Below are 19,872 nucleotides of genomic sequence, written 5' to 3'. Positions count from 1 at the left end.
AATGCATGTCCCTCTCCTCCTTCCTTCTCTCTCCCTCTACCACCCTCATTTTCCCTGGGCTCTGGTGGTATTCAACTCCTTTTTTCTTTACAGTTTTTCATCTCCCTTGTATCCTTGAACCTCTAGAAAAACCAAGTTATTGAGTGAATTCATGTGCCATTAAACTCGTTCTTTTAAATAGAGCACAATACAGTAGTTTATGGTATATTTAAAAACTTGTAAAACCATTGCCACAGTTTTAGAATATCTTCATCACCCTTTAAAAAAGCCCATACATAATAGCAGTCATTTTCTACATTCCCCCACTTTTTAGCTTGTGGGGAGACAAAAACAATAAGCTGTGGCTATGGTTGTTAATTTGATCCATTATTTCTTGGAATGAAATACCACCAGGGTTGAAAATTACTGCCCTTTACATATTTCTTTCCCGAAACACGGAAGCTTATAACATAGTCTCAATAATCTTTGACTTTTACTCTAAATCATACATTCTAAGTAGTTGAAGATTCTAGTTTTTTAAAACTGTTTAATAGCTTTAATTAATTTAAAAAATTAATAGTACTTTAGAATTAACTCTTCGTATCTAGCTTTTGATGTGTTTCAATCTCTCTAGCAAGTTAACTATCAACTCATTTTATGTTTTTATATCCTGCATTGTTACAAAAAATGTTTAATACTAAGACCAAAATATAGAAAATAGGTAAAATTTACTGTATTATGATTTGACTTTTATTCTAAATCATACATTGTTAGTACTTGAAGATTCTACTTATTTAAAACTCTTTTGTTAGTGTATTTTAGAATTAACTAGTCATATCTAGCTTTTGATGTGTTTCAATCCCTCTGGCAAGTTAACTATCAACTCATTTTATGTTTTTATATTCTGTATTATTACAAAAATGTTTAAGATAATATTTACTAAAAACAAAATAGAAAATAAGTAAAATTTACTATATGATGATTTGACTTTTACTGTAAATCATACATTCTAAGTGCTTGAAGATTCTAGTTACTTAAAACTGTTTTATTAATGTACTTTAGAATTAAGTATTAATATCTAACTTTTGATGTTTTTCAATCTCTCTGGCAAGTTAACTATCAACTTATGTTTTTATATTCTGATTACAAAAAATTTTTAATATTTACTAAAAACGAAATAGAAAATAAGTTAAAATTTAACTACTCTATTGTGATGGTCAAAACCCGGGTGCTTTTATGTACTTCACTTCTGCTTGCCTTTTTTTTAAGAATATTTATTTGGCCACACAGGGTCTTAGGTGTAGTATGTGGGATCTATTTCCCTGTCCAGAAATTGAATCTGGGACTCCTGCATTGGCAGTACAGCGTCTTAGCTACAGGGAAATCCCTAGGTTTTTTGTTTGTTTTGTTTTGGGGGGTCGTTGGGGTGGTTTTATGATTTTTTTTTCTTTTTGAGCAAAAGTAGAAAAGGAATAAAGAGGAAGGAATTGTGTAAACAAAGGTGGTACTTGGAATGAGATAGAACCTTCTGATTTTACTTCCAAAGGACATGCAGTTTATGAAAATCCTTTGCTTATATTCTATTATATATGGTAAAGAGGAAATGGTAAATTATAAATAATAAAATTATACATCAAGGTAAAGAGAACAGCCTGGAAAAGAACCTGACACCGTACAAATCTGTATAATGCTCCTGTGAAGATAATGACAGCATTCCTTACCCTCAGAGAACCCTTCCTGTCTTTTTCCTTGCGTTTGATTTTGTAAATCCTGGGTCAAATAAAAGCTACAGTGTTAAATATGACTTTTGATTATTGTTATTTTCTTCTGTTTACATTGGTCATTTAATGCATTCTGTGCTGTGCATGAAAAAAATACTCTAGCACTTCTAAAACTATTGCCTCACTTTAGTAAGTAACTGTTAGTCACTCATTCGTGCCCAACTCTTTGTGACCCCATGGACAGCAGCCCACCAGGCTCCTCTGTCCATGAGATTTTCCAGGCAAGGATACTGGAGTGGGTTGCCATTTCCTTCTCCAGGGGATCTTTCCAACCCAGGGATCGAACCCGGGTCTCTTGCACTACAGGCAGATTCTTTATTGACTGAGCCACAAGGGAAGCTTTAGAAATTAATTTTAAAGAAAAAAAATTATTTCAAGGAATCAAACCTGTATGATGGAAATGAATCTATTCTATGTTAAAATATAGGAACATTCTAAGGTCAAAGTCTTCAAAGTTCTGTTTGTAATGTGCCTATGTCCTACATGCAGATGATGGTCAAATATTTGTTACGTGAACTTGTGAATCTGTGACGGTGGAGTACAGTCTATGATTAATATGCTGGTAACTCACCTTCAGAAATCATTTTTACTATATACAGATAGCACATCAAGAGGCTTCTGATTTCATATTGATCCAATCGGTTATACTGGGATACACTACTCCTTGTAGAACTCTGCCGAGTCTGTAATACAAAGATAAGGCTTTTGTGAAACAATGCTGGTATTTTAGCTTCCCTTAGCCTTTAACTCAATAACATTTTAGTCCTGTTTGGGAAACTTCTAAGCACATCACATATAACCACATTTGGAAGGTAAATGGGCTGAATCTTTGTTGCTACTGTACCTAGTAATATCACTGGAAATTATCTTGCAGTCTTCAAGATATGGCCATGAATATACTGTGTATGTTTCATTCCCTAAGTCCTGTGTTTTAGTAAGATAATGTTTTAAATCATATGTGGGTATTCTAGGAAAAATAGCCTTTATGTCAAGGAGAAACTTACATTTTAAAGTTTTTAACTTGAATCTCATTAAGAGTTTATTAAAACTCAACTTCTAAATAATAGTTCAGAAAAATCTATCTTAAAAGGAAGCTTAATAATATTACAAGATAATTTTACTAAGAAGGACCCAGTAATACTTCAAAATTGGAGCCTCTACAAAGTAGTGATGTTCCTATTATTTAGTGACTTTTGTTTAAATATCGGTTAAGCATGACAAGATCTGACTTATTCGGGGATTTATATGAATACAGTAATAACAATGTCCTAAAGAAATTGCCCTTGTTAGAAACCAGTGCTTTCAGCTGAGCTAACCTGGGCTTAGGCTATACACTTACCAATGTAGGAGTTACTAAAAACTTTTACTTGGGACAAAACATCTAGGTTCTGAATGCTTACTAGCTGTGTGACTGCTGGCAAGTCATTAACCTCCTTGTCCTTTGTGTGCCTTACCCATGACAGTATCTGTTGTCTTATTTCTACATGGCGGGAAATAAGAACTTTATGATTAAATAAAGTCCATGGGGTAGCAAGGCGTTGGATATAACTTAGCGAATGAACAACAACAATGGGCAAAGACTCAAGGCAGTCTATATAGAGTGGTTCTTAGGGGATAGTTCCCAACCAGCAGCGTCAGCATCACCTGGGAACTTAGAAATACAAATGAGCAGGCCCCCAGACTGACAGAAACAGGATGAAGCTCAGCTCTCTATTTTTATTATTTTTTTTGGAATTTCATTCATTTATTAATTTTTTAAATTTAAATTTATTTTAATTAGAGTCTAATTACTTTACAATATTGTATTGGTTTTGCCATACATCAACATGAATCTGCCACAGGTGTACACGTGATTTTTTATAAAGTCGCCCAGATGATTCTGATACACAGAGAGAACACCATGATCTAGGAGAAGAAGTGCTGAAATTCGAAAACTTGGGTTTAGGTCTGGCCCTGCCATAGTTGTGTGGCTGCCCTAAGTCACAATCCCAGTTTTCATTTGTAAATTGAGAGTTGGAATTTATTATTTTTATGGACCCTTCTAATTAATTTTATATGGTTCTATGATTTCATGTAGCAGCATGACAAGGCTTTACTGGTCTAAAATGAGGTTTCTCTATCTCAAGGCTGACCTATCCCAAACTTTAATGTTAGGCTTGAAACAATCTCATGGAAAAGTTAGTATATTCTGATTAAGTGATTCTGGGATGTTGAGATTATCAATCTGGGGACCTAATTTTTTTTTCATCCCAAGTTAAGGTCATTATTCTTAGAAAAGAATAAAAAGCTGAATTAATCCCGCCAGGGAGTGATTTAAGTGATAAGGGTATATTAGGCATTTTAAACTTGAACCTTCCCTCTCTAGAACAGGTTTACAGATTCAAAGTTAGAACTCTGAAAGATGAATACCTTATTCTCTATAAACAGTTTTTAAGATATCCAAGTAGCAGCTGCCAGGATAGGAAGGAACTGCTACATTATGGGATACTTTTTATAGATATAGTATAGATTACAGGAGAGTAGAGAGCTCCTTATTTACATAAAAAGAAAGACTGTCATAGTTAAAACATCACCAGGGTTAACCTATATATTTTAGGGTCTTACATTTTCACCAGTGCTGCCCTGATCTGGAAATCCGGTTGCTCCTTCTGGGATGAGGGAACCTCTTGAATCTTCCCTCTTAATTCCATGTCCGTTTTGAAAAGACCCATAAGCTGGAAAAAGCCAAGTCCTTGTTAGCAACAGGAGGAACTGTCAAAAATAGTTTGAAAAATAAGTACTGGGTTAATTGGGCTTCCCAGGTGGTGCTAGTGTTAAAAACCTGCCTGCCCATGCAGGAGGCATAAGAGATGCAAGTTGGATCCCTGGCTTGGGAAGATCTCCAGGAACAGGGCATGGCGGCCCACTCCAGTATTCTTGACTGGAGGGAGGAGGACAGAGGAGCCTGGCAGGCTACAGTCCATAGGGTCACAGAGAATTGGACATGACTGAAGTGGCTCAGCACTGGGTTAATTTTCGTAAAGTCATATTTTAAGAAATAGATCTTGGGCATCTAAAATGTGAATTTTATATATTATATTAAAACACCATAGGAAGCCAAATAAAGTGTAAGCAAGTTTTTTTACCTCGAAACACTTAACATTATAAAACTACAAGAAATTCCTTGGAAGTCATAACATAAAGGCAAACAATGAGATAATTTTATAGTTAAGGAAACTTTGGCCCAGAAAAGGGAAGTGTCTTGTCCAAGACTGGAGACAGATAAGAGGATTGGAAACTAGTGTTTTTCTCATTATCCTCCATTTTCTGAGTATACTAAGCTACTTTTTTCTATAACCTGAAACAAGGAAACCTAAGCAAAGAAACATGGCACAAAGTGTGAGTCAGATTTTAATTAAACTTTGGTAGAGATCATGCTATATATAGTTTTATCACGAAATATTTCAAAAAATATAGAAAAATGTAGGGTACCTTTCTAGATAGCCATACCATGTATAATCTTTAAAGGAAGGACTTAATTACCAGTGTCTTTGTCAGTGCTCAGACTCCCTCTATTTGTAGGTGAAGTGAAGCCACATGCAAACTCATCCCTGGATGCCTGTAACACAATGTGATATCTCTGTCACTTAAACAAATTTGTACACTAGGATAAGAAATCAGAATTAACAGAATGAAAGGGTACCCCAATTTTAAACAAAGCTCACTGCGAAAGTCTAAATCAGGTATCAGTACTGGTATTTAGGTGACTTCTCTTTTAAAAATGGATCCGAGTATACTGTTATAACTATGACCTCTGGCAAAGTGATACAACTCTAGGTGGCTGGTAAAAGCTGCAACTCGTGTGGTCTGAACATGGTTCCATTCTCCTCCTTGAACCAAAGGCAGTACTAGAAGGAGAGGTGTGACCAGAGGCCCTACATGAACTTGAGCTGCAAAAGAAAGAACAGGTAAGTAAAATATTTCCACATATCACTGTTGAATGTTGTGGACTGAGCATAAGCATGAGTGACTGTGAAGAAAGGCTCCCTTGGTACTCGCTTGACACCAGGTAGGTGATGCAGCATCTGCATTTAGCTGATTTACATAATTGGGAGCTACAGGCAATCAAGCCCTCAGTGAGGCTTAAAAGCAGCTTTCTCAGGAACCCAGGGCAGGCTTGACAAATCTGCAGACATTTATTATGGGGAATTTCCAAAGGAAGCTGTGAGGAACACAGTTTTACCGGCCACCCACTCAGCTACCGAACATGTGATGGGGATTTTGGCCATACAGGGCATGGAGTGGGGGTAGGGCAGGAGTTATTCACCCTACTGGGCAAAACTATAAAGTATACACCACATTTTAAAATGGTGACCGGTCAAATGGAGCATGTCTAGAAGATTGGAACTGAGAATGTAAAGGGTTTGAAACAACAAATGATGAAGTGGAGCTAGCTGGTCTGGAGAAACATTTAGAAGGGACATGTATGAAGGGGTACTGTGTGGAGGTAGAAGTGATGTGCTCTGTGTACCTCTAGAAGGCAAAACCAGGACAAGTGGATAGAAAACCATGTAGATCAAATGCAAGAAGGAAAGTTTTAAATACAACTATGGCTAAAGGTTTTTTTTGCCAAGTGGGAGACTGATCATCTCCAATGTTCCTTGCAACTCTAAGATTCTAAGGGGAGAAAGAAAACACAGACCAACCATGATGAGTTAAAAGCCGCTCACCAGAAGTGCTGAAACAAGGCTGTCAAAGGGAGGGAGAAGTGAAGGAATATAGTTTAAGGCCTGGAGCCTAACATTTTGGAAAGTGAATATTTTGTTCAGTTTTCCAGTTGAATAAATAGATGAAGGCATATAACAGCAGCAAATCTTAAAAACAACACACTGAGCACAAGGGATTCTTGGTGTTCCCTTGGACCTCATTACTCAAAGTATGGTCCTTAGACCAGAAAGAGCCAAAAGTTTGTTTGAAACGTATAATCTCAAATTCCACCCCAGGGCTACTACATTAGAATTTATCTTAATTCCCCAGATGATCTATATGCACATTAAGATTTGAGAAGTACTGCTACAGGAAAAAGTATAAATTTAAAATGTTGTAAAAGGTGAACTATTGAGACCATACAGCATATGACCCTAGTTCCAAATGCAGTCAATAAAACAGGATAAAATGCCAACAGAAACACGTGACTACTTACAGAATTAGGCATGGCTGCACAAGAATACAATGTATCTCGACCTGCTAATCGCTGTATATTTTCCAAAAGCAGTCCAACAAATGGCAGGTACAACTGTGCTATTTTGGCTTGTTGGTTCTGCAAAATAATTATTAAAAGCTTAGTAGATATATACTATGTATATATTACAAATAAAGTTGGCTCCATCTATCTGTTTAAAGACTAAAAGTGACCTAATATCCATATCAAAACAATGAAGCATGAGTCTATTTATACTCATAGTCTCAAAACTAATTACCAGAGAACTTGTAGGTATTTGGATTTATATACAATATAGTCAAATCACATCCCTCAACCATCACTACATAAAAGGCAAAAGTTTATTTTTTTAAATAGCAGTTGACTTATAAAGCAGATTGTATTAGTCCTGTCTTTTAACTCCAGTGAGGGCTGAGTATGATAAGATCAAGAATCACGTCTGTCTTGTTCACTGCTTCATCCTCTGTGGCTAGGCACACAGGATATGGTCACTATACATTAACTGAATGAATGAATAGATGGAAGAAGTAACAAAATATTCCTTCCAAAAATAAGTTTTGCTTTGACTCAAGCTGCAATTAAAATAATGTGATCTTGGCCCTCTAAATCAATTATACAACATGGGAGATTGATATCTTTGAAAATATCCAAGTAAACCTGGACACCGGTAGTCTTAATTAATGTGGTACCTCTTATACTAATTTATGTACTGCTTTTCTCAGCTATAGTCCTTGTCAGATGTTTATAATCATTCAAATCAGCAAAAACTGTGGTGATGGCACATGAGCTGCCCTCCATATGTCAGCACTTTGGAAGACTTATATAAGGCATCTAGGGTACAATGGTTAACCAACAGAATTCTGATCTAAAGTATCTCTTAGTTCCTTTAATTTGCATTTACTCTTGAAACTGAACAATTTTTCATATGTTAATCGACCACTTGTCCTTCTCTTGCAAATTTCAGGAACTCTTAATATATAACATATATGTGCTAACATATAACCCTAATCAAGAATGTCTCTATCACTAGGAGATTCTGGTTCAGTAGGTCTGGGCTGGGTCCCAGGAATCTTCCCTAGATGGTTGTGCACAGAGGTTTGAGAACCACTGATCTAGTTCAACTTCCTGATCAAGACAAGAGCAACCTGCACCTGCATCTTTGACAGATGCCTAGTTTTTAAGCTTCTTAAACACTTCAGCACTTTCAGAGGTTCTGTTAGAAAAGTCCTTAAGCTGTTCTACCTGCTAGATAGAGTTAGGCCTTTTGGATCTGCAAAGAGTAAGTCCACTTCTACTTTATACAGTAACCCTTTAAATATCTGGGGACACATCACGAATTGTCTTAATTCACTCTTCACAAAGCTAAGTAGCTGTTATTATTTTATTTTTCATATGGCTTTGATTTCAAGAGTTTATACCATCATCACCATTTTTCGGCAGTTCTGTAATTTTCCAGTGTCCTACTATGGTTTTTCCAGTAGTCATGTATGGATGTGAGAGTTGGACTATCAAGACAGCTGAGTGCCGAAGAACTGATACTTTTGAACTGTGGTGTTGGAGAAGACTCTTGAGAGTCCCTTGGACTGCAAGGAGATCCAACCAGTCCATCCTAAAGGAGATCAGTCCTGAGTGTTCATTGGAAGGACTGATGCTGAAGGTGAAAATCCAATACTTGAGCCACCTGATGCCAAGAACTGACTCATTTGAAAAGACCGTGATGCTGGGAAAGATTGCAGGCAGGAGGAGAAGGGGATGACAGAGGATGAGATGGTTGGATGGAATCACTGACTCAATGGACATGAGTTTGAGTAAACTCTGGGAGTTGGTGATGGACAGGGAGACCTGGCGTGCTGCAGTTCATGCTGTTGCAAAGAGTCAGACACAACTGAGCAACTGAACTGAACTGAACTGACTTAATATTTGAGAGGCAGTATAGTCTAGGAGCACAGATTTTGAATTTTAGATACACATGAATCCCAGTGCTCCTGTTACTAGTGATTTGATTGTGATCAAATCACTTAACCATAGTTTTCTCTTAATAAGAGTAATATAAATTCATATGAGCTAATATTTAATATAGTGTCTGGCATATACTGAGTCCTCAATAAATTTTAGCTATGATTATTAATATTATAGCTTCTAGATGGGATTTCATTTCAGTTCAGATAGTGATTACTAGGGAAGGAGATACTACACCCTTCTTAGGTGAACAGGAACACAGGTAAAACACATGCAGTCAGGGCAAACACATTAAAAGTTTTGTCTGCACAAAAGACAGAAAACCATCTAAGAATCTATTAAAGAAGACAGGTTAGACAAATAAAATAAGGTGTATTCATATGAGAGCATACTATGCAGATTTTTAAAAAATATAGATCTAATCTTCAGAATATATTGTTAAGTGAAAAAATAAAAATACATAATGGTTTCTATTTTATATATGTGTGTGTGTGTAGGCTTGTGCATGAATAAAGCAGAAATTTATATAAGAAACTGATAAACAGTAGTTGCTTGTAGAGAGAAGAATTGAGGCATAAAGGAAAGGAATGAGAGAGAGGCATTTTGATTTTTTTTTTTACCATGTATGCAGCTTATTATTTTAAAAAAGGAAAAAAAAAATGCCGACAGTCCAAGTAGAAATTGCGATTCTTCGGTTGTCAGTACCATTTGCAGTGAGTACAGGAGCCGATATACGCCCCAGAATAAATGTTAGATTTTGAACATTCTGGTTCTGAGCAGGAAAGATATCTCATGGTATGTATAGCAAATAAGGAGAGCTCCCAAAGCAGTTTAAGAGTAGCATGTAACAGGGACCAGTGACATCCCCATAATGTCATCGGAAGAAAGGCTGAGGAGTGGCAACATGGTTGGAGTGCAGGCCTGGGTGGGATACTAGGACAAGTAGTCTCAAAGCAGCCTTTCCCCAGGAAGCATTTTTTCTTGACTGTATTTTTATTTGGGAAGCCAGATGGAAATTATGGGTGTATAAAGCTCCCCTCTGCCCTCACCTTGGCATCATTCTTAATGGTGAACATGTTTTAAGTGAATGTACTTGACAAATGACCTCTTACTCAGGCCAACTGTGAGCTCTTTGGATCAAACACAGAAAGGAATTGAAGCTCTGAGTGAGCAGGCCCATGAAACAAAGTTTTATTGGGGAGAATCCTATACTCAATTAAAACCTGTCAGAAGATTTTGAACAAAGAAGGGGCTTTAGAAATCCCTGAAAGGGTAATGTGGTGGGTATTTCAATGTGTCCCATAGTCTAAAACCTCAAAGAAAACCCATGCATCTGTGGGCACCTTAGCTTTGACAAAGGAGGCAAGAATATACAATGGAGAAAAGACAGCCTATTCAATAAGTGGTGCTGGGAAAACTGGACAGCTACATGCAAAAGAATGAAATTAGAACACTTCCTAACACCAAATACAAAAATAAACTCAAAATGGATTAAAGAACGAAATGTAAGGCCAGAAACTATAAAACATCAAATACTCAAACCGGCAGTGTTATTTACAGATAACAGTAGTGGTGTGTGTGTGCATGTGTGTACATATACTGTTCTCAGAATTTTAAAAAGTTAATAAAGTGCAAATACGTGATATAAAATATTTTAACTTCTACCTCTAGGTAAGGCACTAGTGAAATCCCATTTTCTTTCACTTTCCTCTGAAGACACAAGGGGAAAAAGAAAACTTCCTGCTTCAAGAACAGGAAGTTCATTTTGTACTTTACCCACAAATTTTTTGAAATCACAGTTAAAGACATTTTCCTTCACATTGCATAAGACCCTTTTCCCACTACTAGTAGGCACAAACAGACCCCAGCAGTAACTGGCACTTTTAAAGATTTGACAGAGCTTGGTTGGAATGGAAGACTTTAACATATCTTTTCATTTGATACATTATACTGGTTAATTTATGTTAAGTCAACACCAACATCCACAAAAAAGAAAGCGATGCATAATAGAATAGACCACACTAAATGTGAGTATGTTATTATAATGTGAAAAAACAATGCAAACCACAGTACATAATAACATCTTAAAGCTAAGGCATTTAAATCTAGTTTAGGCTAGAATTCTAGAAAACTAGCAAAATTTGCAAGTAAAACATATCTTTGTAATTAAAGAAATATAATTGGATATAGCTGGCAGGCTTATTTTTTTTAACGACAAATAGGAATACTATAGGAAAACAATAAAACCCATCTCCAAGTCAGCTTTCCAAAGTAATCACAAAATAAATGATATAATGACTTTATTTAAATTTGAATGTAAAAATGAAGGAACAAATTATTATGAAACAATATGATATTACCTTGAGCCATCTGGTACCAAGTAGATAAGTTCAGTCAGTCAGTCAGTTCAGTCACTCAGTCACATCTGACTCTTTGCAACCCCATGAACTGCAACACGGCAGGCCTCCCTGTCCATCACCAACTCCTGGAGTTTAGGCAAACTCATGTCCATCGAGTTGGTGATGCCATCCAACCATCTCATCCTCTGTCATCCCCTTCTCCACCCACCTTCAATCTTTCCCAGCATCAGGGGCTTCGCAAATGAGTCAGTTCTTGGCATTAGGTGGCCAAAATATTGGACTTTCATCTTCAGCATCGGTCCTTTCAATAAACACTCAGGACTGATTTCCTTTAGGATGGACTGGTTGGATCTCTTTGCAGTCCAAGGGACTCTCGAGTCTTCTCCAACACCACAGTTCAAAAGCATCAATTCTTTGGTGCTCAGCTTTCTTTACAGTCCAACTCTCACATCCATACATGACCACTGGAAAAACCATAGCCTTGACTAGACGGACCTTTGTTGGCAAAGTAATGTCTCTGCTTTTTAATTAGCTGTCTAGGTTGGTCATAACTTTTATTCCAAGGAGCAAGCGTCTTTTAATTTCATGGCTGCAGTCACCATCTGCAGTGATTTTGGAGCCCCAAAAACTAAAGTCAGCCACTGTTTCCACTGTTTCCCCATCTATTTGCTGTGAAGTGATGGGACCAGATGCCACAATCTTAGTTTTCTGAAGGTTGAGTTTTAAGCCAACTTTTTAACCTCCTCTTTCACTTTCATCAAGAGACTCTTTAGTTCTTCACTTTCTACCATAAGGGTGGTGTCATCTGCATATCTGAGGTTACTGATATTTCTCCTGGAAATCTTGATTCCAGCTTGTGCTTCTTCCAGCCCAGCATTTCTCATGATGTACTCTTCATATAAGTTAAATAAGCAGGGTGACAATATACAGCCTTGACGCACTCCTTTCTCTATTTGGAACCAGTCTGTTGTTCCATGTCTAGTTCTAACTGTTGCTTCTTGACCTGCATACAGATTTCTCAGGAGGCAGGTCAGGTGGTCTGGTATTCCCATCTCTTTCAGAATTTTCCACTTTGTTGTGATCCACACAGTCAAAGGCTGTGGTATAGTCAATAAAGCAGAAGTAGATGTTTTTCTGGAACTCTCTTGCTTTTTCAATGATCCAAGGGATGTTTGCAATTTGATCTCTGCTTTTTTTTTTTCCCTCTGCTTTTTCTGAATCCAGCTTGCACATCTGGAAATTCACGGTTCATGTACTGCTGAAGCCTGGCTTGGAGAATTTTGAGCATTACTTTGCTAGCATATAAGATGAGTACAATGGTGGCAGTAGTTTGAGCATTCTTTGGGGTTGGAATGAAAACTGATCTTTTCCAGTCCTGTGGCCACTGCTGAGTTTTCCAAATTTGCTGGCACGTTGAGTGCAGCACTTTCACAGCATCATCTTTCAGGATTTGAAATAGCTCAACTGGAATTCCATCACCTTCACTAGCTTCGTTCTCAGTGATGCTTCCTAAGGCCCACTTGACTTCACATTCCAGGATGTCTGGCTCTAGGTGAGTGACCACAACATTGGATTATCTGGGTTGTGAAGCTCTTTTTTGTACAGTGCCCCTCTGTATTCTTGTCACCTTTTCTTAATATCTTCTGCTTCTGTTAGGTCCATACCATTTCTGTCCTTTACTGAGCCCATCTTTGCATGAAATGTTCCCTTGGTATCTCTAATTTTCTTGAAGAGATCTCTAGTCCTTCCATTCTATTGTTTTCCTCTATTTCTTTGCATTGATTGCTGAGGAAGGCTTTCTCATCTCTCCTTTCTGTTCTTTGGAACTCTGCATTCAAATAAGTATATCTTTCCTTTTCTCCTTTGCCTTTCACTTCTCTTCTTTTCATAACTATTTGTAAGGCCTCCTCAGACAACCATTTTGCCTTTGTAAGTAAGTTAGGTTATTCTAAATTCAATACAATTTGCCATCTATTTTTGCAACCCATAGGGTTTAATAAGATTCGAATATACCCTTTATCTTCATATATGTTAAAGGTGTAGCAAATAGTGGCTACAGCTGTGGTCTTCACATGTAGACACTGTGTAGTATATGTAAGATTTATAGGCATGCATATATTTTTTTCAGTAAGAAGATAAACTTCATATTATATGTTTTATATTTGACATACTTAATATGTCTTATTATTAATCACTTAATAATAATAGCATTTATCTAGGGAGATATATTTAAGGATATATGGGTATTTAAAAGTATACACAGGGCTATAACCATGTTTTTTTTTTAATTCTAATCAGTTTATGTAACAAATCATGAAGGAGTTATGTCGTTCTTTAGACATCATTTGAAAAACCAGTGTTTTTCTTCAACAGTTAACTGAACAGTATTTTTAAAACCTAAGGGCTTTCCTGATGGTTCTGTAGTAAAGAATCTGTCTGCCAATGCAGGAGACGTGGGTTCAATCTCTGGGTGGGGAAGATCCCCTGGAGAAGGAAATGGCAACTCACTCCAGAATTTGTGCCTGGGAAATCCCACGGACAGGAGCTTGGTGACTTAGTAACTAAACAACAATAATCATTTGAAATAGAAACAAAACATTATTGTAAAAATAAATTACTCAATACTCATGTTATTTTTCTTACTGAAAACTTCATCTTCAATGTAAAATCTTATAGAAACTAGCTAATGTGATACTCGTGATGATACAAACATCCTTACCTTGTGCTGGTATCTAGTGTCAAATGCATGTTTTATCAAAAGATTCTTTATGACAGAGATAGCTGTATATCTGATCTCATAATTGTCTTGAAGAGCAATGGAGGTTTCCCTCAGAAGCAGACCAACCAGGAAGTGATGCTTGCAATACTCATCTGATAAACTGTATTCAAGATTTGAATCTGCAGTACAATGAAATTTAAAACTCATTTATAAAAATATTCAAAGATCACTTTAACATTAAAGTACTATATTACTTAGTAATATGTGATCATGCTAGCAAGAGCTATATTTTTATTGTAAACAAATATGAACAATATTTTATCATATAGAATAAGCATGCAAAATTTTACAAGATACAAGCACTCGTCATTGGGGCCAGATGATAGCCTTAATGACAATTTCAGTTGGTAAAGTAGTTCCTAGAATTCTTTTTTTTTCTAGATGCTTTTCAAATCTTAGGATAAAACCTAGAATGAAAGAATACTAGATTTGGCAATGTTTTAACACATTTCTTCGTATCTGAAGAGATTTAGTTCCAACTAAAAAATGGAGTACTTCTAAACAACACTTGATTCACTCATCTGTTTATATTTGTGGAGCAGAAAGAGAAACTAGACAACTGCATCATTATAACAGTATAAACTATTGAATGTTTTACTAAATGTTACATATTGGCCCCAATTCAATGGAGTACAAGAATGGTAAGAAAAACATCCTCATCTCACTCAAATTCATTACACAAATACAAATCTTTTATTTCATAAAATTACCACTTCCAGCTATTTTCTTCACTTCCTTTTAGATCCTCCATCCACTTTAAATCCCAGCTGCTAATATCCTGGTTGGGACTTGCCTTATAACTACTCAGAAGGAATTGTGACTGAGTACAGACATTTCTACAGGAAACTTCTGCTATCTTTATTTCCTTTCCCCTACCCTTTAATTTTAGTGAGGCCACAAAGCTGAAGGATATGTTTTCTGTTTCTTGTCTAGTCTCTTTAAAACTTAATAGGATGCTATATATTCAACTAGGATTTAATAAATGCTAAATCAGATTTAATCCTCAATCCTCACCCCTTCCTTTCCCTGAATTCCTCAAGCTATCAATAAATGATGGGGAAAGTATCTGAGCTATACATGCTCAGACTCTATTATACTAAGGGAATGGTTGAATAGGGGTGGTTGGGTTTTTTAATGTTTTTCTCCATTTTCACAGGCAGCCATTCAATCACTAAAACCACTGCTCAGCAGTGGTCTCTACTCCCCGAGAGACCAAGACAGCTGGTGTTCTTTCTGCCATTGGTCATGGTCTTTTGTGAATTACAATCACTTACTATGTACAAGGGTCAGTACAGACTAACTCAGGTTGCCTTATCTGGGTCGACTGTACAATGGCAGTACGGTTTTTTCACTTGAGGGATTTGAATAAGACCAATAAGGTAGTTTCATCCACACCTTCAAAAACTGTGGCCAAGAAGTCATTAAACAGGGTCAGAGAGAAGGGAGGCGAGCTTGGGAGAGATGACATACACTTAAAAAAAAGATACCCATCAGTCCCCAAGCTGGTGTGGGCCAACACATGTTTTCTGAGGATGGTGTTTTAAAGTTGATTCTTCTAGCAATCAACATCGAAGCTTATTTTTTTCCTTTATTCAAAAAAATAATTTTATTGGAGCATAGGTTGCTTTACAATGTTGTGTTAGTTTCTACTGTACACCAAAGTTGGAGAAGGCAATGGCAACCCACTCCAGTGTTCTTGCCTGGAGAATCCCAGGGAAGGGGGAGCCTGGTGGGCTGCCATCTATGGGGTCGCACAGAGTCAGACACGACTGAAGTGACTTAGCAGCAGTACACCAAAGTGAATCAGCTATACATATATCCCCTCTGTTTTGGGTTTCCTTCCCATTTAGGTTGCCACAGAGCACTGAGCAGTGTTCCCTAAGCTATTCAGTAGCTTCTCATTAGTTATCTATTTTATACATACTATCAATAGTGTGCATATATATACTGGAATATTACTCAAGCTGGTTTTCAGAGTTATCAAATACACTGCCTCCTAGGTTTTCTGGATGCATTAAATAAAGCCTCATCTTGGCTAGGGAGGATCTGAAAAGCAAACAAGGCCCCCATCCATCTTAGCCATTCATGAAATCAATTGTTTTTAAAAACAGCAAACTACTTTAGAGTGAACCGAGTTAAACCTACCTACTGAAGTCAAACGGTCCACCGCAAATGAAAAAAAATCTAATTAATATATGAAAAGAAAAGGGACAAATAAAAAACATAGTAACGTAAGAACAGTGCTACACAACAAAGCAGCCAATAAAACTAGCAATGGAGATAACTGAAGGCACTTCATAAAGTTCATACATACATATAACTATTTTATTCTGCTTTTATACTTCTCTTCTGAGGTTCCATTCACAGAAGTGCATTTATATGTTTTTTTCAAAATTCAGTCTCATATAAGAATCCAAACAGTACAACAGAGAGCAATTTTATTAGTATCTGATGTCTGTGTTTAAGCAGCAATCTATATAACACACCAAATTTCTTCACACTATGAATACTACCACTGACACTATGAAGGAAATGCAGAGTACCATTAACGAACTGTTAATGTTCTTCAGATAGTAACAATTCTGAGATTACCTCTAGAATCACTGGTTTAACTAGAAAACATTATACTATACTAGCGCTAGCAAAAAAAATGAAAACACAATTCCAAATGATGGAAAACACAAATACATACCTTGAACTCGCTGAAGTTTAGGTTTGGCAAAAGCCATTGGCAAATTCAGAGGAATGTAATGTTCATGATTGCAAATTGTTTGCAGAAATTCAAACTTGTATTCAGCCAGAACCTAAGCACAAAGAAATTATACATGAACTCCTATATAGTAGGCATTTACTATTTTAATAATTTAAAATATTAAATTTTAATGGGCTTCCCAGGTGGCTCTAGTGGTAAAGAACCCACGTGGCCAATGCAGGAGACACAAGAAGTGGGTTAGATCCCTGGATTGGAAGATCCCCTGGAGGAGGAAATGGCAACCCACTCCAGTATTCTTGTCTGGAGAATCCCATGGACAGAGGAGCCTGGTGGGCTATAGTTCATAGGATCTCAAAGAGCTGGACATGACTGAGCAACTGAGCACACACATTCTAAAATAATTAAATACAGAGCATTAATTTTCAAAACAGAAGTGTTTAGTATTTTAGGTATACCTTGAAATGTGACCTGTGCAGTAAAGAGTCAACAATGCAGGCTCAAGACTACTTTCCTTAAAAAGGCCTGCTTGTAAGGCTGCTCATTGGCTGGCCGATTGGGAAATTGGATTTTTTTTTAATTATGTAAGTTTCAGATACACAATATCATGATTTGACATCTGTAAACACTACAACGTGATCACCACCACAAGCCTAGTTACCATCCCTCATCACCGAACAGTTCACACCTTCTTCACCATTGTGCCCACCTCCCCCCCGCCATACTCTTCCCCTCTGGTAACCACTAATCTGTTCTTGGTATCAATGAGTTTGTTTTTGGTTTTTCCGTTCACTTTTTTTACACTCCACCTATGAGTGAAATCATATGGTATTTATCTGAGTTATTTCACTTAGCATAATACCTTTAAGGTCTGTCCACATTGTGAAGTGGCAGGATTCCATTCTTTTTACATCTGAGTAGTATTCTGTTATACATATATCCACTGATGGACATTTAGGTTACTTCCATATCTTGGCTACTCTAAATAATGCCACAGTAAAATAAACATAGGGGTGCATATAATTTTGAATTAGTGTTTTCATGTTCTTTGAATAGATACCCAGAAGTGGGAAAGTTGAGTCACATGGTAGTTCTATTCTTAAGTTTTCAGGAATCTCCATACTGTTTTCCATTGTGGCTACGCCAATTAACAGTCCTTCAGTGTACAAGGGTTCCAATTTCTCCACATCCTCTCCAACATTTCTTTCTTCTTTTCAATAATAGCTATTCTAACAGTTTGTAAGGTGCTATCTCATTGTGGTTTTGATTTGCATTTCCCTAATGATCAGACATTACTTTGCCAACAAAGGTCCATCTAGTCAAGGCTATGGTTTTTCCTGTGGTCATGTATGGATGTGAGAGTCGGACTGTGAAGAAGGCTGAGCGCCGAAGAATTGATGCTTTTGAACTGTGGTGTTGGAGAAGACTCTTGAGAGTCCCTTGCACTGCAAGGAGATCCAACCAGTCCATTCTGAAGGAGATCAGCCCTGGGATTTATTTGGAAAGGATGCTGAAGCTGAAACTCCAGTACTTTGGCCACCTCATGCGAAGAGTTGACTCATTGGAAAAGACTTGATGCTGGGAGGGACTGGGGGCAGGAGGAGAAGGGGACGACAGAGGATGAGATGGCTGGATGGCATCACTGACTCGATGGACGTGAGTCTGAGTGAATTCTGGGAATTGGTGATGGACAGGGAGGCCTGGCGTGCTGCGATTCATGGGGTCGCAAAGAGTCGGACACGACTGAGCGACTGAACTGAACTGAACTGAACTGAACGATCAGTGATGTTGAACATCTTTCCAAGTGCTGTTGGCCATCTTTATGTCTTCTTTAGAAAAATGTCTATTCAGATCTTCTTCCCATTTTTAAATCAGGTGGTTTTTATTGTTGTTGAGTTGTATTAATCCATGATGGATATATGATTTGCAAATTCTTCTCCTATTCAGTAGGCTGTCCTGTCCTTTTGGATGCTTTCCATCACTGTGTGGAAGATTTTTGGTTTGCTATAGTCCCATTTGCTTAGTTTGGCTTTTATTTCCCTTGCCTTTGGAATCAGAGCCACAAAAACACCTCTAAGATGGATGTCAGTGAGGCTACTGCCTACACTTTCTTCTAGAAATTGTATGATTTCAGGTCTTACATTCAAGTCTTTGCTGCATTTTGAGTCAACTTTTCTTTATGATGTACGATAATGGTGTAGTTTCATTCTTTTGCATATGGCTATCCAGTTTTCCTAATGTCATTTATTGAAGAGACTTTTCCTCCATTGTATGTTCTTTGCTCGTTTGTTGTATATGTGTGGGTATGGCTTTCCTGGTGGCTTAGATGGTAAAAAATCTGCCTGCAATGCAGGAGACCTGGGTTCGATCCCTGGGTTAGGAAGATCCTCTGGAGGAGGGCATGGCAACCCACTCTAGTATTCTTGCCTGGGGAATGCCCACGGACAGAGGATTCTGGGGGGCTGCAGTCCATGGGGTTGCAAAAAGTCAGACACGAGTGAGCGACTAAGCACATGCATATGTGTAGGTATATCTCTCAGTTCTCAGTTTTGTTCTCTTGACCTGTGTATCTGTTCTTATGCTAGTACCATGCTGTCTTGATTAATATATCTTTAGTATAGTTTGAAATCAGTGAGCATGAAACCCCTAGTTTTGTTCTTCCTATTTTTGGCTATTCAGCATCTTTTGTGGTTTCATAACAATTTTAGAATTATTTGTTCTATTAATAGCTCTGTGAAATATGCCACTGGAATTTTGATAGGGAATACACTGAATCTGTAAACCACTTTGGGTAGTATGAGCATTTTAACAATATTAATTCTTCCAATCCATGAATATGGAATATTTCCATTTATTTGTGACTTCTTCAGTTTCTTTCATCAATGTCTTATAGTTTCAGTGTACAGGTCTTTCACCTCCTTGGTTAAATTTATTCCTAGGTATTTTATTCTTTTGGATGCAATTGTAAATGGAATTGTTTTCTTAATCTTGTTGATAGTTTGTTATTAGTATATATAAATGTCACAGATTTCTGTATGCTGATTTTGTATCCTACAACATTACTGAATTCATTTATTAGTTTGAACAGAGTTTTGGTATAGTCT

The 19,872-nt window shown here is 37.1% G+C and overlaps 1 protein-coding gene across 6 annotated transcripts in view; it reads right to left on the bottom strand.

Moving 5' to 3' along the window:
* Nucleotides 1–19,872, bottom strand: part of DOCK11 (dedicator of cytokinesis 11) — a 326,778-nt gene that overhangs the window by 175,132 nt on the left and 131,774 nt on the right. For 4 of the 6 annotated variants that reach the window (XM_024988142.2, XM_024988144.2, XM_024988146.2 and 1 more), the window contains exons 30-36: nt 16,751–16,862; nt 16,204–16,242; nt 13,999–14,177; nt 6,943–7,059; nt 5,283–5,358; nt 4,365–4,474; nt 2,332–2,443 (exon numbers count right to left, since the gene is read on the bottom strand). In XM_024988142.2, the coding sequence (XP_024843910.1) occupies nt 2,332–2,443; nt 4,365–4,474; nt 5,283–5,358; nt 6,943–7,059; nt 13,999–14,177; nt 16,204–16,242; nt 16,751–16,862 (745 nt within the window). 6 annotated transcript variants of the gene reach the window in all.

Source organism: Bos taurus, chromosome X (genome assembly GCF_002263795.3).
Source record: "Bos taurus isolate L1 Dominette 01449 registration number 42190680 breed Hereford chromosome X, ARS-UCD2.0, whole genome shotgun sequence".
NCBI lineage: Eukaryota > Metazoa > Chordata > Mammalia > Artiodactyla > Bovidae > Bos > Bos taurus.
This window is presented reverse-complemented; position numbering and strand designations above follow the sequence as displayed.